The sequence below is a fragment of the Rasamsonia emersonii genome (genome assembly GCF_000968595.1).
Source record: "Rasamsonia emersonii CBS 393.64 chromosome Unknown ctg1118621760427, whole genome shotgun sequence".
NCBI classification, from domain to species: domain Eukaryota; kingdom Fungi; phylum Ascomycota; class Eurotiomycetes; order Eurotiales; family Trichocomaceae; genus Rasamsonia; species Rasamsonia emersonii.
Window position 1 is genome coordinate 23,620 of NW_013563007.1, and position 22,881 is coordinate 46,500.

Here is a 22,881-nt window from a genome sequence, read left to right on the forward strand (position 1 = left end):
AACAGATAGGGAGTCAAAACTAACCTAACAAGGGAGGGAGGTGTAGCCGAGCAATTAGGCATTTATTAATGTGAATTGAACTATCATTTGGGAGGCCATCTGACAGGAGTTGATGTTCACAAATTGCGACAATTGTGGGGACTCACCCAACGAGGGACTATTATGTCGACCCTGTCAGGGGTATCACCAGCTGAGATTCTCATAATTACGGAGTACAATCGCCCACATCGTCTGCGTTGTCAGAAACAAGAAGAAGACCGTATACAAGGTCCTTGTGTCTGCTAGGCTGCATTCTAATTCTAATTTTTTACATCATAGCAGTAGGTGATAATTTCCCTACATACAACAGGTACAGGCATGCAGACGTAGATACAATCTCGCAGAGACATGCGTTTGCATTTCTTCATTCCATATCGCTATCATTTATTCATCAATCTTCCCTACGCCCTGCAAGGTGAGGTAGACATCCGTCCCCCATCCCCAGAGACTCTGCACGGCGATACTGCCGCCGAAATACTCCGCGTACGCTCTGCTTAGCGGCAGGCCATAGCCCAGTCCTGCAATCGTGCTCGAGTTCCCACCACTGCCAGATATAGTGTTGAGCGCATCGATGTTGCCGTTATCACCCCCGGGAAGGTCATTTTCGGAATAAGTAGTGAAGCTGTACGACCAGATATGTGGTAATACATCAGGTGGAATGCCGCCGCCTCGGTCACGAATCCGGATCGTGATGCTCTGCGACGAGGAGCTCGTTAGTCGAATATTTTCGTTCGCCACTGGTACCTCTCCATTGTTGTTATCCTCAGTGCCTTTCGGGGACTTGGCATCGGCGGGCCGATCTGAAACTTCCTGTACATGATTCCCAGGCACATCTGGTGCTGCCGCGATGGTCACCTCGATTGGCTCACGCTCGTTTCCGGACTCAACCACAGCCCGGAATGCGTTCTTCAAAAGCTCTGTGATGATGTATTCCACGTGCACGGGGACGTAGGCAAACGAGGCATCGGGCTCCCCGCCAATGACCAGCCGAGGACGAACGCCGTATTTCAGCTCACAGATCTCGCCCACGAAATGTTCGCATGACCGGATGATGCGAGCAGGGCACAGCGCCGTGTCAATCACGCCGATATAATTGGGTGGCACGGCTTCTCGCTGGTCTGGCGAGGGGTTGGGATCCTCATCACTGATGGGCTGGGAGGCAAAGTGCAGCGCCAGATGTTGCTCCGCGATCAATCGAGTCCCGATCCGGGCACGTAGGTGTGAGTCCAGGAACCTGGTCACCTCAGCCGGACTGATATACTTTCTGCACTCCAGAAAGCCCCGCGCCAGGACAGGGATGGTGTTTGTGTGGGTTTGGACCAAGTCCGCCAGGACCTCTGCAAATTGTTTCTCCTCCTCCAAGGTAGTGATTCGCCTCTGCTGGTATGGGAGCAGTGTGGAGAGCGAGTGCAGGTAATTGTTGTAGATACGGGACACGTGCGGGTTGGAGACTACGATGAAGGGCAGGTTTCGGAGACATTGGATCCGGTACGCCAGTCGGGCTGGCAGGAGGGACAGCGTGAAGTTGGCAGAGTCGAGGAGAGCATCCTTGGATAACGGCGGCCGGCCGTGCCTGCATGTGTCAGTCGACAGTTAAGTAGAGGACATGTACTTGGTGGCAAGGTCCACTCACTTGAGGAGATCCCCAAGAGTCAATGGCCGGCGACGAATGGCCGCCAGCTTTGCGATTTCATCTTCTGCGACATTGGTCCACGAGGGAGGATTGCTCCAACTCTGGGATGCAGTCGAATTCGAATAGGCGCGATCACGCGTCGGACGGGCGGCGAACCATGCGATGCAGGAGCGCTTACATGTCGCAGAGATTGGACGAGTGAAACGAACTGGTCGGGGCGCCATGACCGTATCTAGCCATCGTGCCAGCATTCACGGGTATCAAACTACATGAGAAGAATGTACAGGGTGGAAGGTGGGAGTCGGAAGTAACTCGACCTGATTCAACCGGTAGTTAAGATCGCCGCGGGGAGCCGAGCCGAGGCGGTGAGATACGACACTGCCGTTAACTCGAATTTTTCACAACTGTACCTTCTTATCGTATTTTATTCATACGTAGTTTGCGACAAACCCAATACTACCTGAGGAAATCAGCATCTTATTTTGGCGCCTTGGTATATTCTGCGCTGTGGCGCTGCCCTTGGTATACTGTCTTCCGCTTGGCCAGAACAGGGAATTTTACGGGAATACGAGAAAGAAGGCTAATAAATTATTATTCCATTCTCTGGTAAAAAAAATGAAGGAGATACTTTTTTTTATGTTTTTGGAGGTAGACAGGGGAGAAAAAGCTGCTTTTCTGAAAGACATCAATAATCATCATGGGGGAAAAAAAGAAGGAATAACGATCAAGATCCAGATCATCCATCCACCAAAAGAGGTCATACAACTGCAGCACTAGCAGAAGCAGGAGTAAGAGAAGATGAGGGTGATAATAACCACATGACAATCAAAGACATCTTCTTTTTCTGTGTTTTTGATCGGTGTCATAGTTCAAAAACTCAAAAGTTTCTGTCCCACAAATGCTCCTGTGAGCTCATATGATATGAATCCAGAAAATCACCTCCAATCATCATCAATTCGCATTGCTAGCAGGCATTTTTGTCATGCAGTAACAAACTCCCTTTGCCCTTTCCCTCTTCTTTCTCCATTTTCTCTTCAGGCGGGATATCTCCAATCTGGCCATCAGCGTTAACAAAGAACTTCTCGCCAAACTCCGAAAGAACCTGTGCTTTGGTGTGTGGTGGCAGTGACATAAATGTAGCAGCGAAATGACAATTGGCAAAATGTTGTGGAAGATTGCACATCAAATACGCTCGAGTTGCATAGAAAGGCGTGTGCTTATGGTGCCATACACAACCGACGCAGTAAGTTCCTGACTCCACAGTCCGTTTCTCTTTATCCCAGAACGGAAAAGGAGTCGAGCCCATTAAGCGCAGCTTGTTGATATAAACTGACTTTTTTCCCCTTTCTGGCCAACAGATCGGTCGTCGCATGTCACATTCTGGAGAATTTTGAAAGGTGACAGCAGCCTTCTCCGCCTCCTCCCGAGTTTTGTAAACTGTCTTTTTCAAGTCCAAACCGGCAGTGAAGCTGGTCAACCACTCTCGTTGCATACATAGTTGCGTCTCTGGGAAACCATATTCACCAGGAAGACTACGCAGTGTGACAAGGTGTTTGTCGAGGATGGACGCTGGTATAAAGAAGAGTTCAGAAAGATCACAGACTGGCCCTAACAGATGCTTGCTACAGGTCAGGATGCACTTGAAGCAGCATCGCTTACAGTTCAGCAAGAAAATGTAGGGACCGAAATTGCCGCAGGTCTGACATTGTGGCTGGCAGAACTCGTCAAAGACACGGCGAAGAGAGAAGAAACGAGCTGTGTCGGTGAGATGCATGATCTGCAGTGTCTCAGCAGCATGTTTGCTGAGAAGATTGTAGGCTGGCGTTTGATGGACCACACAAAGGTAGAAACTGTTGACTTGTCGTACAGAGTGGAGAGTGGCGAGATCAAGGGACATAAAAATATGTTGAAGGATTTCCACAGGGAGGCGTCCACATATTTCGATTGATGCCTCCTCATTTGACTTTTTGGCCAGTATCTTGGCTGCTGCAGACTCTGTCGACTTTGGGCATGAAGATAAAGTCTCCATTGGACAGGATGACTGGGGTGGCCGGATGGCCCAGCCTGATGCCATGGTGGGCTGACGCACTGATTTCTAGATGTTTGAAGAAGAAAGAGGTTGTTGTCTCGGCGTAGAAATCTGGTTTGTAGCGCGAGCTCTCGTCTTATACCTCAGTTATTTGGAAGTCTGTCACTATCCAAGAGCCTGGGCGAAGAGAGAGGGTTAACTTCACTGCTATGAGAGTCACCAAGCAAGGAAAAGATCAAGCACAAATAGCCCAAATATCACCATCTAGTAGGCCAGTGACGGGCGAGATAGTACAGTAAGACAAGATATTAGGTGACTTGTGCGTGCAGTGACTGTTAAGACAGAAGGAGGAGGAAGGTGCGATAGTACGCGATAGAGGTAAACATCAAAAGTGCTAAGTGAATAACCTTACCACATTACCAAAAAAAAAAGTTAAGGAAAACTCCGTCTGGAACGCCTTGATGTCAACAGGAGGTTCTGAAAGTTTTCTGCCTGGTAAACAAACATGGAGGCTGAACGCCAGAACCCCAGGTTATGACAAAAACATACCCTCCAATTGGCTTCAAACCGAATTTCTCTACTTGAGAACTTTACCAATGCCAACTCGATAAATAATAATTACCAGACTCCATTAAAAGGTAGGGTTTCTTTGTTCTTCATAAAACAGCCATAGGAAGATCAAAGAACCTCCTCGATTCTGAAAAGCTTTCGACACCAAATGCGCCTTAGCAGGCGTCGAAGCAATGAAGATACTTCCTTAATAAGATGAAGCGCTCCAGGCGTAAACGATTACCAAGTCCTTTTTTTTTAGTTTTTGTTTCTATAAAGCATTTTCTAGGTCAAAATGAGGGACCCTTTCGTGCTGTGTGACACCAGTAATACTTACTCAGGTACCCGGTACGACATGAACTGCAGAAATAGATAATTTCCAAGACGACTGTGACACGAGAAGTATAAGGTTTCTCTCACTGTCATTCTTTTTTTATGTTGGTTTTGCCTTTAGGGCATTAAATCAATACGTTGCATTAGTGTCCATTTCTAACGCTATATAAACTATAATGTGGAAAATATCCTAAGCATATGGGCCCGTCGTCAGGAGTGTTTCAAGTTTATTTTACCTTGTCATTGAATTAGACAAAATATACACTTTCCATCTTTCTATTGATAGTCCTCCCTAGGTAGGTACCTACCTGGTAAGGTTTGCTTTGTTTGAAAGGCTGAGGCAGGCGAATACTCACCGGTTGTTTGACAGAGACATGTCATGCGATACTGCAAACTTAATAGTAGACTACTACCTTATTACGGCCATCTCTAGTTACGTTTACCACCCCACATTGATATTATTGCTCAGCTTATCGCGGCTAACATGATACCACCAGGCGCAGGCGCACAGAGGGGAAAAAGGAGCCTTTGGGCATTCATTATTCTACATTCATACACCAGGTGCTAAGGCTAAGCTAATCTTGCTTATTGAGTAGCTGGCCTTATTTTGTTCAGTCAGGGAGTGGCAGTGCACTCGAATCGATTCCCGTTGCTAGAATACTATTGTTCATGTCGTGTACATACATAATATTTATGTATAAAATTTTATGAAATAAAATAGTAGAGATCGCCCTCCCACCCATGTGTCACGCTCGTACCAAAAGGTAAAACATGACCACCATCATTTGGAAAATCAAAGAAAACCCGCTGGACGTTTGGATATCGTTTTTCGTAAACCATGCATCTTTCGCCGTCTATCTATCTCGAGGGCCTAGTTGCGACAGTGACGAACCGACCAAGGCAGTCTGGCCTGTGTAGCCAGGTACCTGATCTGTTCTCACCAAACCGGGCTCTCCACAGCCAACAGATGGTATCTCTGTCTCCAAAGCGCATCACTGGGTTTTGACCTCCCCGTCCTGCTCGACATGGAGATGTTCGTTGGATTGAAGCACGCTGACCTGGTCTTCTGGGTATTCAACACTGTGGACGAAGCAATCTTCCCATTAGTCATACCAATTTCAGCCAAAAAAGCGAGACGTCCCGGAAGGAGAAGTGGAGGTTTTTCTCATGGGCGGAGAGGAGGGGCAGAGAAGAGGCCAAAAGGTATCGCTTACGTGAAGCCCTTGATGAGGGTGTACTCGTGCTTAATCACGCCCCCCTGTTCCTTAGCTTGCTGCTTCGCTCTGAATCGAGTCAACAGAATCGTGTCAGCGAGACCCTTTCTAACACAGAGAAGATGGTGTGGTTATCGGTGCGGGGCAAGTGAGGCAAACTTCTCCAGCTCCTCCGGGGAGGCATCCTTCTTCAGAGTCACCTAGACACGGCTTAGCAAGACTGAGCAGTCAACATATTCCGGAATGCCGACTACCTACATTGAACAGCGGCATTTTGGCTCGTTGATCGGGGGAAGTTGTCTGGCAACAATGGAGAGGCAGCGGGTATCAGTATTCAGTGTGGTATGAAGGAGCCAGAAGATAGTGGGAGCGTTGGAAGATAGAAGACAAGACGTCACTCGGGGCGGTGCCTTGCGTGCTAAGGAGCAGAAGTGATGACAGAGACGGATGGGGCAAGGGAAGGCAACAGCTTTATAGTATAGGGCGGGCCAGTGTCCTGACTCAACCCGAGACGCGGGTATGGCGATAACAAGGTACTTCCAATCAGGCGGAGGTTGGCAAACTGCCCTACGCAAGCGTTCAGCACTCGACTTGGGGGGGGCTTGGCGCAAAGAAAACTGTTAGGTGATCCCACATGATAAGGCCTGTATGTAAGCTTGAAAGTCTGAAAACGGCATTAATACCCTGGTTTTCTCGCTATTATTGGAACCTTAATCATACAATAATGTACTACATGCAGCAGGCACATTACAAGACTCGAAATTTTCCCTTCTGGTCCCTTTCAGCGCCGGTGAGGCATTTTACCCATGTGTCTGGTCGAAAAGATGCACTTGCATCGTCCTGCAGGGTTGGGCCTGACTACATTGACTCGAATGCAGATCCCTGACGATGACGTTGCGGCTGCAGCCCTGGCGCGGCGGACGCGGGGTCAATCACGTGGGTAGGCGTTGATGCCTCAGGTGTCTAATGATCCTGCTCTCCCTTCGGCTTCCGTTGTGCAAATGCAAGCAAGAGTTTTGCTTCTCCCAGGGTCGCTTGCCTGGAGGCAGCATTTAATTCCAGGCTCGATGACTGGTCTGCTCTGCAAAATAAATGGACATTCTCCACCATGCATGCAGGTCCCCGTTCGACCGTTTAACTGTTTGGTTGGGATTCTCTTGATTTCACCGTCAACCGTCTGTAACACAATGGGTCCATCAGAGGGCAAATCTACCCAGGTACATACCTACATGTCTGGCTCTGGACATCCGTCGATTCGTTGAGAATTGATTGCAATACTTTATTGTCTCATCACGCGACTGCTACCCCCTGACTTCTGCCATCATAAAGTCTACTTGTGTGGATTAGTATGAACTACTCTTGCACCGCAGAGCTGTGATCGGCGCTCCCGACTTGCATAACTGTACACAGATATATTTCTTGATACCCCTTTATACCCCTCCATTGTGGAACTGATTATCAAAACGGACGATGGTGCGAGCCCCCATTTGATGAGCTTGTGTAAATACCCTTTCGGCATACCGCTCTTCTACCTCGGCACCGAGAGATGCTACACTCCGGTGTAATTTGTTCCATCCGCATCATTTCTAGCAGGCATTCTAATGCCATGCATGCCAGTATATTTGGGGAATTCGGGTTCCTTCCATCCCTCCAGGATTCCCGGATCTGTCAGGTTGTACACCTCGACCCCTAGAGGACGGCAGGTTGCGGCCATATCGCCTCCTGCCTTGTCTTCCCAACCCCAGGCAGAGAGATCCCCTATGCGAAATCCAGTGGTTAGCATGACAGTATCATGATCATTCCGGTGTGTACATACCCCCTGGACAAGCCGAGAGTGCGCACAGCACATCCACCTCTGCGAAGAACTCAAAGTAATCCCCTTCTTTCGCGGGACAGGTTTCCATGAAGTATTTTCCTTCCTCATCCAGTCCTGTCACCTGGAACACGTTCAGCACATCGTGTACGTCAAGCTCCGTCAGACCGTATGGAAGAACAGCCCGCGTCAAGTTCGAATGGCAGTGGAAGTCGAAACTCTCTCCTCCCATGAGCAGGTTGACATAGGGGTCACACCGGGTGCCCAGGAGATCGTGAACACGACCTCCCCATTGGGTCGTTTTGAAACCCACGCCATCCTTCCTCTTGCCATCCGGACCCAGCACCTGGTCCAGCTGTCCGCCGCCCAGCGAATCCCCGGTGATGGTGACCAGCGGCCGGAGATAGGGGAGGTTGGACCACAGGCGGTCCCCAACTGAGACATGCGAGCTGTGTATTTGTCGAGTGCGCGCCGCCCACATGCGCTCGCGGGGATTATGCGCGTTCCAAATGTTCAGATCCCCGACTTGCGGTCCCTTTGGAGTGGTGATCCGACACACCTGCCCGGCCCGGACAGTCCATGCCTGGCCGGAGCAGGGACGGATGGTAAATGAAGTTTCAAGTTTGCGAGCGGAAGGGTCTGATGCAGTCGCAGCGACCTTTCTGTAAACCTCCAAGGACGCGTGCACGGTCGAGGTAGGAGCGTTATACGCGGGAGGAGGGCGACGCGGGGTAGCCATGATAGGTATCTATCGACTGTAGCGAAAACCACGCTCAATTGTCAATCTCCAACAATGGAAAACTGGCAAAGATGTGTGATTCATCTTCACGACCAAGACTTGGGAGCGTAAGATAAATAAAGGCTATTATTATTACCTAAGTAATAATCTTAATTGAAGCCCCGCGCCCCGCGCCTCATCATCGACATTATCAGCCATGATGACCCGGCCCGGGGAGCCGGGGAGAGGGACGCCGGACGGGAACAGATAAGCGTCAGGGCAAAGCCCTAATCACAAGAGGAACGGATAAACATTCCGTAGTCGGACTAGCGCGGCATCTGGCTGGGGCCCATCCAACCCGCCCAGAAACTTTTTCGTCTCGTGAAGCCGGCGAGAGGGAAATTCCGATCCGACGAGAGCGGAAATGGGAAATAATTTTGGCCTAGCATCAGAAAGAATTGCCGTGGTCGAAGCAGGGTGATCGGGGCTCTCGAGTGCGACCAGGAGGGAAATTCGTTCGCACGAGAAGAGTTGCTTCCAGCTGCCGTCAAGATGGAGGAGCAAACCAACAAACCCCATCGCAAGCCCAAGGAGAAAAAGAAGTACGATGGTATGTGTGTGTCTGTTTTCCGCGGAGATTTCTGTCTGTCTCCAACTGCGTTTTCTGCGAACAGAATATTTCCTAGACGATAATCTCTGGGGTTTTCTTTTCTTGAGACAAATTATGCGATTGCTAATGCGATGCTATTTTTTATATAGGCCCTAATCCGAAGGCGTTTGCGATCGCAAACCCGGGAAAAGGAAAGAGACAAGCTGCACGGTCTCATGATGTACGTCTTCCGATTTCCTGCTTTCTTATTTACATTAACGAGTGTTATCTCGTCCGTTTGATGTTTGCGGTCATGGATTGACGCTTGTCCTTGGTATCTAGATCAAAGAAAAACGGCTGCATGTGCCCCTCGTGGACCGCCTCCCCGAGGAGGCTCCCCCGCTCGTCGTCACAGTGGTTGGGCCTCCTGGGGTCGGAAAGACAACTCTCATCAAGTCATTGATCCGACGGTACACGAAACAGACTTTGAGCTCGCCGAAGGGGCCGTTGACTGTCGTCACGTCAAAGCGACGCAGGCTCACTTTCATCGAGTGTCCGTCAGACTCGCTGGCTAGCATGATTGATGTAGCGAAGATCGCAGACATCGTGTTGCTCATGATCGATGGGAACTATGGGTTTGAGATGGAGACGATGGAGTTCTTGAATGTGCTTGCGGCGAGCGGCATGCCGGGTAACGTGTTTGGGATCCTCACCCATCTCGACCTCTTCAAGAAACAGAGCACATTGCGGACCGCCAAGAAGCGGCTGAAGCATCGCTTCTGGAGTGAGCTTTACCAAGGCGCCAAGCTCTTCTACCTGTCTGGTGTCATCAACGGGCGATACCCGGACCGAGAGATACACAACCTCTCCCGCTTCCTTTCCGTCATGAAAAACCCCCGCCCGTTGATTTGGCGGAATTCACATCCCTACTGCCTCGCAGACCGCTTCCTCGACATCACCCCGCCTACTCAAATCGAAGAAAATCCGAAGTGCGACCGGACGGTAGCCCTGTATGGGTATCTACGCGGCACCAACTTCCCTGCGCAGGGAGCTCGTGTGCATGTTCCGGGAGTTGGCGATCTCACCGTATCTGCGATCGAAGCTCTCCCTGACCCTTGCCCGACTCCGTATATGGACCAACAAATGGCCAAAGCGACGGGAAAGTCAAAACAACGAAGATTAGGCGAGAAGCAGAAATTACTGTTTGCGCCGATGTCGGATGTGGGCGGTGTCTTGGTGGATAAGGATGCTGTGTACATTGATGTTAAAACTTCAACGTTCGACAAGGACGCACAGGGCGAGAATGAGGAACGAGGCTTGGGAGAGCAGTTGGTAATGGGTCTACAGAATGAACGGAAGCTGCTGGGCGAGGCAGACGAAGGAGTACGCCTCTTCCATGGCGGCGAGACCATTCAGAAGGAAGATGAAGAAAATGATACGGGCCGAAAAGAAAAACGAAAAGTCAGATTCATGGACGATGAGCAGGCCAATGGATTCGCTTCAGAGGATGAACATGAAGGGGATGAGAGTGGAGAAGACGATGACGAAGATGGAGATGGTGGTGATGATGAGGATGATGAAAACGAGAACGAAGATGAAGACGACGACGACGATGACGACGATGATGAAGGCGAGGAAGAAGATATACAGCCCCCAGCCGATTTCGCCGACCGTTTCCGTGAGAAGCAGAATGGGCACGCGAAACGCGAGGAAGGCGACATTGTTTTCGCGGACAGTGATTCAGATCTCGGCTCACTCTCCCCAGTCGAGGACCAGGAACTAGAAAGTGGTCCTGATGAGGACGAGGATTTCGACGAGGATGATCTGGATGAAGAAGATGATGGGGCGCTTCGCTGGAAGGAGAACATGCTGGAAAATGCCAAGGCCCTTTATGGCAAGCGACCCAAATTCCGTGTCGCCGAGTTAAGTCGAATGCTGTATGACGAATCCATATCGCCGGCTGACGTGATCAAACGGTGGCGAGGCGAGGATGACGAGGACGCAGATGAGGAGGCGCGGGATGAAGACGGGGAGGAGGAGTTTTTCAAGAAGACCAACGTCGAGAAGGAGGACCAGTGGGATGATCGCGCGATCCCGGACTTCGACTACGACGAATTGGAAAAGAAATGGAGCGACAACGACGCCATCGAGGCCTTGCGTCGTCGTTTTGTTAGTGCCAAATTATCTGGAGGTGACGGCGACGATGGTGCTGATGGAGGCGATGATGGCTCAAACGCGGGCTCATCTGACGATGAGGGAGATGGTGCATATGAGGACCTCGAGACTGGAGAAGTTTTCAAAGGCAAGAATGAAAAGGACGAAAAGGACGAAAAGTCAGACAGCGAGAGTTCTGTCGACATGGAGGCGGAGCGCGAGCGCAACGCCAGGAAGAAGGAAGAGCTCCGACTTCGCTTTGAAGAGGAAGATCGCGAGGGTTTTGCCAACTCGAAGGACGGTTCTCGCCAACCAGGTGAGGCTACCGAGGAGCGGAAGTTCGGCGAAGACGAATGGTACGATGCGCAAAAGGCACAACTGCAGAAGCAACTGGACATCAACAAGGCCGAGTTCGAGTCGCTCGATGCTGTCTCCCGCGCGCGAGTCGAAGGATACCGGGCTGGGACGTACGCACGCATTGTGCTCGAAAAGGTGCCGTGCGAGTTTTCCACCAAGTTCAATCCGCGATTCCCGATCATCGTTGGCGGCCTGTCGCCGACCGAGGAACGGTTTGGCTATGTCCAAGTGCGAATCAAGCGGCATCGATGGCACAAGAAGATCCTCAAGAGCAACGATCCGCTCATTTTCTCTCTGGGTTGGCGCCGCTTCCAAACGCTGCCGATCTACAGCATCTCCGACAACCGGGTGCGGAACCGCATGTTGAAGTACACGCCAGAGCACATGCACTGCTTTGCGACATTCTACGGACCCCTTGTGGCGCCCAACACTGGTTTCTGCTGCGTCCAGTCCTTTTCGAACAAGAACCCTGGGTTCCGCATTGCGGCGACGGGCGTGGTGCTCAGTGTGGACGAGAGCACGGAGATCGTCAAGAAGCTGAAGTTGACTGGTTTCCCGTACAAGATCTTCCGCAACACGGCGTTCATCAAGGACATGTTTAACTCGGCCCTAGAGATCGCCAAATTCGAAGGCGCTGCGATCCGCACTGTGTCGGGGATCCGGGGTCAGATCAAGCGGGCGCTGAGCAAGCCTGAGGGCCATTTCCGTGCGACGTTTGAAGACAAGATTTTGATGAGCGACATTGTCTTCCTGCGCGCCTGGTATCCGATCAAACCGCACCGGTTCTACAACCCGGTCACCAACCTGCTGGACCTGGACGAGAGTGGAGCCGGCGACAGCGGCTGGCAAGGCATGCGTCTGACGGGCGAGGTGCGGCGCGAAAAGGGAATCCCGACGCCTGTGAAGAAGGAATCGATCTACCGGCCGATCGAACGGCCGGAGCGGCACTTCAATCCGCTGCGGGTTCCTCGCCAGCTGGCAGCGGACCTGCCCTTCAAGTCGCAGATCACGCAGATGCGTCCTCGCAAGCATGAGACGTACATGCAGAAGCGGGCGGTGGTCCTGGGCGGCGAGGAGAAGAAAGCGCGCGACCTGATGCAGAAACTGACGACGCTGCGCAAGGAAAAGGCGGCCAAGCGGGCGGCGAAGCAGGAGGAGCGAAGGCAGGCGTACCGGAAAAAGGTGGCGGAGAGTCTGGAGAAGAAGGCGGAGCGGGAGAAGCGGGAACGAGACGAGTTCTGGCGACGAGAAGGAAAGAAGCGCAAGAATCAGGAGGGCCAAGGAGGTGGAGGGAAGAAGCGAAAGTGATTTATATTTATTCGACTGGGAGGACTGGTCGTTGTTGGTTGGTGTATATACGTACCTGTACACATGGGATGGGACTGTAATGCATGCATTTACGGCGTTGAATTGAGACTGGCTTGTGTATGTTGGATGATGATGATAGCTCGTCATAAGCCACTGAATAGGACATGTCTTGGTATATATTGAGATCTATATATCGAGATCTACACTACACTGAACGGTGCCTTGTTGATGCCTGAGAAATGCGGCTGGCACTCCACGTGACCCGCGTGACGGACGCGTTCAGCGCGCCGCCCGGCGATTACGTCGACTGTGTCGCTGCCACGGCCTGGCCTGCGCTGCGTGTTGCATCCAGCTGCTCGTCCACTAATTAGCAATAATTCTAGCTCTCTCTCCGATTCTCCGGCCGGCTGCCAGCGAATCCGACACGCTCTCGTTCGATTTGACCCGCCAGGCCACGCGGGTTCGTCCGCTTGGGCCTCGCTGCGGACGGTGGAGACTGCAGCCGGCTGTCAACGGGCGCTGCGCTCGTGCCAGTTTCGATCAGCGTGCAATTCCACAGCCTGCAGAACGCAGGACAATCAAGGCCATCGGACACGTTCCTTCTCGACGCGCCATTAATCACGATTGCCCGATTTCGGAGTCATTGGGACGACAGATCTGCAGCGTGGCCCTCAGAGCCGGTGATGACGCCTCGCCCGGGGCCAGGCTAGGTCTGTACATACTTGACGTTCTTGTCACCGCGACTGTACAGTACAGCTCCTACCAATACAGATACGGCCTCTCTGCCAGCTGTCTGATGGCGAGGCACTAGCCATGAACGACTCCAACCTCATCCAGCCCAACAAGGCACCAGGTTTGCTCCGACCGTCGCCTGCTGCCTCGTCGAGACTGCGCGACGGACGCGGAGACGGGGCGGGTCCGCCTGGTGCTGCTGGGGCTGGCGACATCGCGAGCGCCGGACATAGCAGTTCCCAAGACGATCTGGTTCCACTCCCAGCCCGGACCCCGGATGTCGATGTTGCTGTCTCGCACGCGTCGGCACTGTCGTCGTCACCCTCCAAGCGGGATCCTCCTCCTGCTGCGTCTCCCAAGAGGAATCTCTCTACTTCGCAGTCCGCGTCCTTCAGCGCGATGGACGCGAAGCCAGCCTCCTTGACTGCCGCCTCGGCGAGCGCATTTTCGGGCGAACAGACGCCACGACGCGGATTGAATGACCCCGCGACTTCCGCGATGCGCACAGCCGTTGATTGTCCCGTTTCCCAGCCATTGTCGCCAGAGAAGCAGAGCAATGGCTCTGCGCCGCGTCTGGCCAACAGTCCCTCGAAGACGGCGACTGCTTCACGGCTGGAACTGGTTCCAGGACAGAAGAGAACAGCCACGGGGGAAATCAAGCCCGCCGCGCCCAGCACCATGTCGCAGGTCCCGGCTACAAATGGAGCTATCCATGCGAGGAAGATGAGTGCAGATTCTAGAATCGCAGAGGTCAATATCCTCCCTGGTTGGGCTTTGTGGTGGTATTAGATTTGAGATGTACTGACGCGTGCTTTCTCTCAGCTCTCTGCCCAGCTCCGCGCTCGTCTCTCGTATGCGGCCGCGAAAGTGGAAAAGAGTTGGCAAACACGGCAGGGAGAGGGCGACCGGCGACGTTACAACGGTTCGCCAGAAGGGACGACCGTTTCGGCGCCAGATTCCTTTCGACACGACAGTTCGCGCGCATCAAACCCGGTTACATCAACTGCCCCGTCATCCTCATCGTACCGGCCACAGACTTCTCGTTCGAGTCTCCCACCCCCGCAGACCACGCCGCTTCACACGCAGCAGGCCCCGAAACTGGCGCCGCCTGCCGACATTGTAGCGAGCGGGGGGAGCAGCGCGCGTCGACGTCCTAATCCAAATGCAACGGATGCCACTACTGAGTACAACCCTTACCCTCGCCATCGCCGTCACTACTCGGAACAGCAGGCGCGTGCATCCCGGCCCGACACCACCGCAATTCCAGGCACACCCCCTTCCTCCCTCCCGGCGTCTACACCCAGCGCCATGGGCAATCTGCCTACGATCAAGCACCGCACACCATCCCAGAATGCGCTGATGGAACAGGATGCGATCGAGACCTTGCTCTTCATGTCCAGTCCGGAGAATTCAGGCTATCATTCGAGTTCCCAATCGCGACAGACGAACGTCAGCATGAGCATCGAAGCGCAGATGGGATCTACGCAGAGCTCGCAGAGCAGTAATGCTTCGAATGGATCGCATGCACAGCTGACGCAGAAGGGCGGGTTCGTCGGGAATGCACCAGTCTCTAGCGGGCAGCCGATCGGGCCTGAGGCTCAGGCGGGAGACGAGATTGATCGGATGTTGAACCAGATGAGAAGAGCCAGCGAGGGGGAGACGCGATTGAGCTCGTATGATTACAGCATTGACAGTTGGAAGCATTAATAGTCCTGACTAGTCCTGAAGCACTTTTCTGGTATATAATCTTGCGTCTGGAAGCAAGATTAGAAGTCACGATGAGGTCACGACTTGATGAATTTTTCTCCAATCGGGATCATCTGTTGTCTGTGTGGATTGGGCGTTTGGTTTACTTGCATTATAATACAACCGTCTGCCGGCATTAGTATTGCTGCTGTTTGAATAATCTGGGAGACGCAACGGGTGCTGTGGAGTATGTGTCGTAGGAAGCACGACGTGTTGATATGGACGCGACAGTCGATACTCAGGTTGCATAGGTCTGAATCCATGGATGGCCTTAATCGATAAATATTTACTTGTCTTTGGTTATGGCTATTCTTGCCTTGCTTGGTCTAAAGGCGAGGTATGTACTCGTGTCAGCATCATTTCCTCTCCGACAATTCGCCGGGGAATACAGCGCTGGAAGTTGGCTAATCCTTGGCCTTTCGATCCGTTCTCCTCTTCCTTCCTTGACGATATCTAGTTAAACTAGGTATGTTGCGGGTTGTGACGGACATCGAACCGTGCTAAATAATTTAACAGCCAAGAAACAGTTTGTCAGTAATCCACCTGCTGCAACATTATTCACCGTGCTAGCATCAGATAGATGTTCCGGAGCTAGGGAGATATATATGTAGTATTGCATACTAGTCATTATTATTATGACTTTGGAAGGGGATAGATGACTAACCATCTCGATGGAGAATAGAATCAATTTCAATTGCCTTTTCTAGAAACTATGTCCTGTCCTGTCCATATCGAACTATAACATATGCCCTGTACTGTCCATGCAAAGAATGTTTCAACGTCCATTCCACCCATCGCCTTTCTCCCAGGGAGGGTAGATACTACTCCGTACGAACGGAACAGATTTTTTAATAGTTTAGGCGTCCAACAGTCAACGACGTCTGTAGCTCCCTTCCCGGAATTGAGCGCCGTCCTTCTTGGCTTTGTTGATGCTGTTCAGCTATTCAGCTCTGTGGATCTGATAAACTATAATCTTACTGCAAGATATGAGTAGTTAGGAGAGAGATATGTCTGTCTGTCTATTATCTTCCGCGGAGTATATATATAAGCTGCGGAGTATTTATTCCCTCTCTTTTCCTTTCTCTTTCTCTTCTTCTTCTTTTTTTTTTTCCCAATCGTGGTTCTCTCGTTCTGATTATACACTTTTTTTTTTCCCTAGTTACTGATTTGACGTCTGTCTTTGGTATATAATAGGCACGCTGTCTACGCTGTCCACTGCATGCTCTTCACTTCCTGACCGCGGAAACCCTAAACTTCGTTTAGGATATCCATATATACTATGTCTTCACACGACAATCCAGCTCCTTCTCTGCCTCCAGGGGAGCCGGTCATCGGCGGCCGCAATCCTGATCCCCCCCTGAGCGAGTCCAGCCCAACAGTAGGCTACCAGCTCAACCACCTAATGCTACACATCCGCGACCCCAAGCCCACCTTAAGACTTCTACATCAACCTGATGGGCATGCGCACCATCCTGGAGATGGACACAGGCCCGTCCACGGTCTACTACCTCGGCTACCCGCAGACGGAGGCCCATCGCGCAGACCCGGCCAAGTTCGCGCTCGACACGGTCCAGGGTCCCCCCGGCTTCACGCACACGCTGGGCCTGCTGGAGCTGTGTCATCTGCACGGGTCAGAGGACGAGAGCAAAGAATTCCACATCGCCAACGGGAACATTCCCCCGCATCTCGGCTTCGGACATCTCGGCTTCACGGTCCCCGATGTATCTGCCACGGTGGAGCGGTTGCGCCAGGCGGGCGTCAGGATCGTCAAGGAGCTGGGCGTCGTGATCAAGGAGACGGTACAGATCGGTTCCTGGGAGAGTGACCAGTTGGGCATTGCCCAAAAGGAGCTGCATCCGAATTACGTCCGTGTTGCTGAGAAGATGGCTTATGTGGAGGATCCGGTGAGTTCGACGTTTCGTATAGTATAGTATATGCTTGAAATGAGCGTCTGCTTTGATGGATTTTGTCTGGTTGACATACTGACGCGACGCAGAATGGTTACATTATCGAGCTGGTTCCTCAGAATCTGCAGTAGAATGGATGCATTACATATATGTATACATATATTTATATGTACATATGTATGTACTGTCTATATGTAAGGTATACTGTCTACTTGTTAGGATGCTGTCTTGACTAGGGTTAGGGTCTAGGGCAAGGGCGAGGCTGCCGGTCTCGTGCTCGCTTCCAATGCCTGTTTGTAGACACAACCCATGAATCTATTTCATCCAGGTTTATCTCTAGCTTCTTTTGTTTATGCTGATATACGGATGGCTATCACATTCGCTGCCCGTGCGGGGTCTTTCAGACGGTAGTCGACAGGCTAACGCAAGGCTGAAACGAACCAGGTATGTACAACTGCAGCTCTGGCCATATGTACTGTACATGTACTCTTCGCAAAGTCACATATTCGAGTTACACACTACACGTCATGGTAGTCCCCGCATATTTCGGCTGGTCCTCCGGCGACATCGCCCTAACTATCAAGCTGCTCCTCAAACTGCGCGAAGCCTTCAGCAAGACAACCGGCGCGTCCGCCCAGTTCGCAGAGGCAGCCAGCTTCCTGGAAGGATTCAAGGTCACTCTGACCCGGCTGCAGGCGTACGTCGCCACCAGCAGCAACACAGAGAGCCAGTACTCGAAGGATATCGAGCAGCAGTTAGTTACGTCGCATTCAACCCCCGTTTGCGTCCTTCGTCGAGTACCTCGGCAAGTATGAGGCTGCCCTGGGAGAGCATCCGACTGCTTCGATGGCGAAACGAACGACGAGGAAAATCCAGCGGGCGCTGCACGAGCTGTCGGAATTAGCGGGCAAGATCGCCCAGCTTAAGAAGGCTGTTTACGAGCCGCTGGTGTTGGTAAATACGCTCTTAGCACTGCAATCTTGGTATGTTAGGCAACATAGAAGAGGCTCAGTCTACAGCAGACTGAGTGAAACAGCGAAGTGATCAATAGTCTTGCAAAGTCGACATCCGACTACTCTCTGTCCGCGGACTCGGACACAATCGTTCGAGCCATCAACGACGAGGAATACCAACGCAGCTGAAGTTGCAGATCGAGAAGCTGCAGCAGATGGCAGAGGAGCAGAAGCAGATCAGCCGACAGACACGCGACACCGTCATCCAGGGCAGCGAAGAGCTGATCAAAGCCCAGTCGCAGAAGACCGCAGAACTCCTCGACGCGATTCGCCGATTGCACGACCACTTGGGTGAGATTGTAAATGCCATCGGGCGCGACGACCTCCAGACCAGCCTCCGGCACCGGCTCGAAGAGCTGTCGCAGGCGTTGCAGGCGATGCAGACGTCGACTGCGCAGTCGTTGCAAGAGCTCGATTCGCTGATCGAAAACAACAGAAGACAACCGTCTTGGGCATACCGTGTTGTCGCCGAACTTGGCCGGAGTGTCATGGCAAGTAGCATGACGTTCGTGGCCTGGATCTTTGCCAGACCGTATGCGGTGACGCGGGTTGAGATGTTGTACAGCTTTTACATATACGGTCTATCATATCTTGCTTTACTCGACGAATTACGAGCTAATCGAGTTGTAGCCCAAGCTCTGGTGGATATCCTGATGATGATGACGACGACGATGATGATTGATTCATACCTGGTGCAGCTGACTACTGTTTGGCTGCTGCTCTCCTCGTGTTCGCTGTGTGGGCATGATCAGTGTAGTCGCTGCCTCAGCTCTAGTTGTCTGGTGTAAGGATTCTCAATGGCCTTGCTATCGATCTCGTTGTGTTTGTCCATCATTTATGAATCGTTTTTATAGCTGACTCATAAAGTTGTAGTGGAGTTTATCCTTCTTTTCAATTTCGTTTATGCACGATCTAATCTCCTGTCTATACACTATCCCCATACATCCTCCTGCCACTTCAGCCTCCTCTTCGCAGCTCTGGTCCACTCGTCAACCTCCGCATCGCTCCATCCCTTCACCTTCTTCAACATTTCGCCCACAGCCCTCTCCACCTCGCGCGCCATGCCCGCTCTCCCGCAGACGTACACATTCGCGCCCTCATCCTCCACCAGCCGGATCACGTCCTCCGCGTACTCGACAATCCGGTCCTGCACGTACCGCCGCGGCTGGCCCGTCTCCCGCGAAAACGCCGTCACCACGCGCAGCTGCCCGTCCAGCGCCGTCTGCATCGCCTCCAGCTCCTCGCGGTAGATGTAGTCCTCGTCCGGCCTCCGGCAGCCGAAGAACAGCATCATCTCCCCGACCGGTCGCCCGATGGCCTTCAGCCGGCACCGCTCGGCCAGGAATGCGCGGAACGGCGCCAGCCCCGTCCCTGCGGCGACCATGACCAGCGGACTGCTGCCGCGCGCAGGGAGCTTGAACTTGCTCCGTCGCAGATGCGCAAACACCTTGTTGCCTGGCTGCAGCGCGTCGCCGGGGCCGTTGAGCTGGTAGGTCAGGCCGTGCGGGTACGGCTTGGACTCGAGATGCTGGGCGAGCGCGAGGAGGTAGTTGGATGCGAGGCCGTGGGCGTCCGGCACGAGCACGGTGATGGACGCCTGGCGCGGAGACACGACGCTGCTGGACGAGATGGAGTAGTACCGCGGCTGCAGGCGTGGCAGCGTCTCGATGAGATAGGACAGCGGCAGAGCAGACCACGTCTCGCCGGGACACGCCAGCTGCAGCAGACGACCTAGGTTGATGACACGCGTCCGGCTGATCAACTCCGCATACGCCTGCTTGTGCTGCCCGATCTGGAGGAGATAGGCGTTTGCCTGTGCCGTGGGCGCAAACTGCGCCAGCTCCAGGATGTGGTCGCGGCTGACGGGCGCGCAGATCTCGAGATAGTAGCGGAAGACGGCCTCGACAGTGGTCGGCGTCGGAATCGGGAGTCTCGTCGTTGTGGCCGCCCGACCCAGCGACTTGATATGGATCGGGACGTTGCGTCGTTGCGACAGCCCTAACACGTCAAGCAGACGGTCTACTTCGCCGTCGGGGTTGCTCGGCCAGATGGCCAGGTGGTCGCCTGTCTTGTAGGTCAGCTGCGGATGGTCGGTCAGGTCGAGCTCGATGTGCAGACAGTGCCGGTCAGACGAGTTGAACAGCTGTCTGGCGGAGGTGACGGTCAGGCACTTGACGGGGGAGTAGTTCGCGGCGGACTGGCGGTTGTTGCTGTTGATGATATCCTCAGGCTCTCCGCGATGGAGATCGACCTGCTGAAGCGACTCATCCTCCTGGACCAACAACGCAGGCGTATAGCTAGCCTGCGCCTTAGCTTCGAAGCCGAGCTTCTCGACCAGCATCTGGAACAGCTCGTCCTTCCAAGCGAGGAAGTCCTCGCGCGTGCCGCCCTCTGCGTCGTCAGCCTTGCCGACAGGCATGAGCGACTGCGCCCCGAGTCGGTCCAGCGCGGCCGTCACGATGTCGACGACGCGGTTGTAGTGCTTGTAGTTGCTGTTCCCGAGGCCGAAGGCGCAGTATCGGAGGTTCGACAGCGAGATGCCTTTGGTGTCGTCCTTGTCCTTGGTGATCCAATCCCAGAAGTCCCACGTGTTGTCACTCGGATCGCCCTCGCCGTAGGTCGAGAGGAGGAAGATGGCCAGCGCGGTGTTAGGGATCAGGGCAATGGTTTCTGGATCGTAATCCGATAGATCGGCCGCCATGGCACTGGCCTCATCGCCGAACCGACTGGGCAGTTCCCTCGCCAGACGATGGGCGAATCCCTCCGCCGTGCCGGACTGCGAGCCCCAAAAGACGACGATTTTCCTCCCCGAGTCGGCCAGTTTCTGCGCGATGTTCCTCGTTTCTTTGCGGCTGGATGTCTGGACGCCGTGTTTGAGTTGCGGCCGCTCGAACATGAGATGGCGGTAGGGATCGGGGCGGTCCCAGACGATGCCGTGGGTGAGAGAGGTCGCGGCGGCGAGGGCGATGATGGTGAGGGCGACATAGTCGGCGATGGAAGACGCCTGGGCCAGAGCGTGCAGGGCGTGAAGAACGTGCAGCGTGGAGGATTCCATGATACGGGACTAGGGATAGGGGAGTTGGCTCAGAGGGGTTAGATGAGTGACAAAATACTGATCATATCACATCATATCGATATGATGTCTTCAGCGCAGGTTGGATGAGATCAAGAATTGACATAGACAGGGATATAGAAAGCCGTACTTATATCTGATCTCGACGACCGGAAGTCCAAAACCTTCTCCACATCATCTTGAAGGGATCCATCTCACAGCGAGCTTGAAATGCCAGAAGGAGAAGTATTCTACTTCCAGTGCGGAGTAATATGCATGACAAACCATCTCAGTCTGAGGAGAGAGATAAACAATTCTAAAGTTACATACTGTAATTAATTGCTTAAGATTCGCGCCGAGAGTAAAAGGGGAAAATATCGGCGACGCGATAGAGATGTTTTTGTTGGAGTTGACAGGATAGGAAATTCTCTGCGATAGTTCATATTCCACTATCGTATAATAACTATATCTACTAATTACCCCCGTTCCGGAAATTGCACAGCTAGTAGCTAGTGTTAGCTAGTTATATATAGCTGCAGGTGCCTATAAGCTATAGACTCCAGCTAAGTTAAATAAAGTACTGTACAGTACATACACGTATATAGTAGGTAGTATAAACGGGAAACATTTCCTCATCCAAAAGAAGCTTTTGTCTTGATTTACTCCCCTCTCTCCTCTGCTGTTTTAGCATTGGTTGGTCGGAAGGAACCCCACTAGATACACGCATGTAATCTTAATAATAGAATTGGAAGTTAAAGGAAGCGGAATAGATTTCCTCTTTTGCTAGCAAGTAGCAAGGATCTTCCCTACCTAGCCTAATTAATGTGATGCGGTCGGTCACCTGATGACGGAGCCCTAAGCAAGACAAGACACAATAGAACTTACCACAGATAGAAAGGTCACTAGAAGGAAAGATTGGTTATTATGTTCATTAGTTAGTTAGGTCTTGTTGACTACCTTATGGAATTAATATGTATTTTTTTCTTTTGGAGTGAGGGCTATACTATAGTATATATACAACCTCAGTAAACATTGTATGTAGTGTGTATAAAATAAACCGATAGAAAATAATATTATTGACCATGGAAAGAACGAATAGATACTGACTGTATTGAATGAGAACGAACATCTACCTTAATAAAATACGAGAATACTACTTTATAGGATTGCATGCTATTTATCAACTCCATCACTACGTAATACCATCCTCTCATCAAGCCACCACCTCAGTATTCCGCTGCCTCCGCCATATCTTCACCGGCATCTCTCCCAGAATCAGATTCATCGTCTCCAGCCTCTTCAACTCCCAGTCCGGATGCGGCAACGCAAAGTCGTAGCGATGGACGATGCTAGCCACCGCCTTGGTCTGCTCCAGATATGAGATGTTACGCCCGATACAGGAGCGCGCGCCTGCCGAGAAGGCGATAAAATACGGCTGCAGGGCTTTGCCCTCCTCGCCCAGCCAGCGCTCTGGGATGAATTTGTCTGCCTCCTTGAAGACGCGCTCGTCGCGGTGGGCTACCAGCGCTGACATGCTCACTGACACGCCGCCTGACACCCACTCGCCTAGGATCTCCATCCCCTCTGGCGGCGTCTCCCGTGGCAGGCCGTGCGACGTCGGCGGGAACAGCCGCAGCGACTCGTCCAGACAGGCGCGCAGATACGGCAGATGCTTGACCTTGTCGTAGGGCGCAA

General features: G+C 52.5%; 7 protein-coding genes across 7 annotated transcripts; 2 read left to right on the forward strand and 5 right to left on the reverse strand.

Moving 5' to 3' along the window:
• Window positions 1–423: 423 nt before the first annotated feature.
• On the reverse strand, window positions 424–1,896 carry T310_6598 ([3-methyl-2-oxobutanoate dehydrogenase (acetyl-transferring)] kinase; the record flags this gene model as incomplete). Its single annotated transcript, XM_013470580.1, has 2 exons — window positions 424–1,612; window positions 1,673–1,896. The coding sequence occupies 2 exons, from the start codon at window positions 1,894–1,896 to the stop codon at window positions 424–426; spliced, it is 1,413 nt and encodes a 470-aa protein (XP_013326034.1).
• Window positions 1,897–2,636: 740 nt separating this feature from the next.
• T310_6599 (uncharacterized protein) lies at window positions 2,637–3,746 on the reverse strand (the record flags this gene model as incomplete). Its single annotated transcript, XM_013470581.1, has 3 exons — window positions 2,637–3,241; window positions 3,332–3,449; window positions 3,540–3,746. The coding sequence occupies 3 exons, from the start codon at window positions 3,744–3,746 to the stop codon at window positions 2,637–2,639; spliced, it is 930 nt and encodes a 309-aa protein (XP_013326035.1).
• Window positions 3,747–7,346: 3,600 nt separating this feature from the next.
• On the reverse strand, window positions 7,347–8,349 carry T310_6600 (Meiotic chromosome segregation protein; the record flags this gene model as incomplete). The annotated part of the gene is made up of 2 exons (XM_013470582.1): window positions 7,347–7,555; window positions 7,614–8,349. The coding sequence occupies 2 exons, from the start codon at window positions 8,347–8,349 to the stop codon at window positions 7,347–7,349; spliced, it is 945 nt and encodes a 314-aa protein (XP_013326036.1).
• A 531-nt stretch (window positions 8,350–8,880) lies between these two features.
• On the forward strand, window positions 8,881–15,175 carry T310_6601 (Ribosome biogenesis protein (Bms1); the record flags this gene model as incomplete). The annotated part of the gene is made up of 6 exons (XM_013470583.1): window positions 8,881–8,938; window positions 9,088–9,158; window positions 9,260–12,713; window positions 13,120–13,446; window positions 13,488–14,218; window positions 14,291–15,175. The coding sequence occupies 6 exons, from the start codon at window positions 8,881–8,883 to the stop codon at window positions 15,173–15,175; spliced, it is 5,526 nt and encodes a 1,841-aa protein (XP_013326037.1).
• A 1,318-nt stretch (window positions 15,176–16,493) lies between these two features.
• On the forward strand, window positions 16,494–18,816 carry T310_6602 (Lactoylglutathione lyase (Glo1); the record flags this gene model as incomplete). Its single annotated transcript, XM_013470584.1, has 8 exons — window positions 16,494–16,592; window positions 16,693–17,118; window positions 17,371–17,413; window positions 17,450–17,528; window positions 17,582–17,930; window positions 17,998–18,075; window positions 18,173–18,666; window positions 18,765–18,816. The coding sequence occupies 8 exons, from the start codon at window positions 16,494–16,496 to the stop codon at window positions 18,814–18,816; spliced, it is 1,620 nt and encodes a 539-aa protein (XP_013326038.1).
• A 249-nt stretch (window positions 18,817–19,065) lies between these two features.
• On the reverse strand, window positions 19,066–21,913 carry T310_6603 (NADPH--hemoprotein reductase; the record flags this gene model as incomplete). The annotated part of the gene is made up of 3 exons (XM_013470585.1): window positions 19,066–21,198; window positions 21,517–21,705; window positions 21,782–21,913. The coding sequence occupies 3 exons, from the start codon at window positions 21,911–21,913 to the stop codon at window positions 19,066–19,068; spliced, it is 2,454 nt and encodes an 817-aa protein (XP_013326039.1).
• A 486-nt stretch (window positions 21,914–22,399) lies between these two features.
• Window positions 22,400–22,881, reverse strand: T310_6604 (Benzoate 4-monooxygenase cytochrome P450; the record flags this gene model as incomplete). Its single annotated transcript, XM_013470586.1, has 1 exon — window positions 22,400–22,881. A coding segment is annotated over one exon (482 nt), but the record flags the coding sequence as incomplete, so codon positions are not given.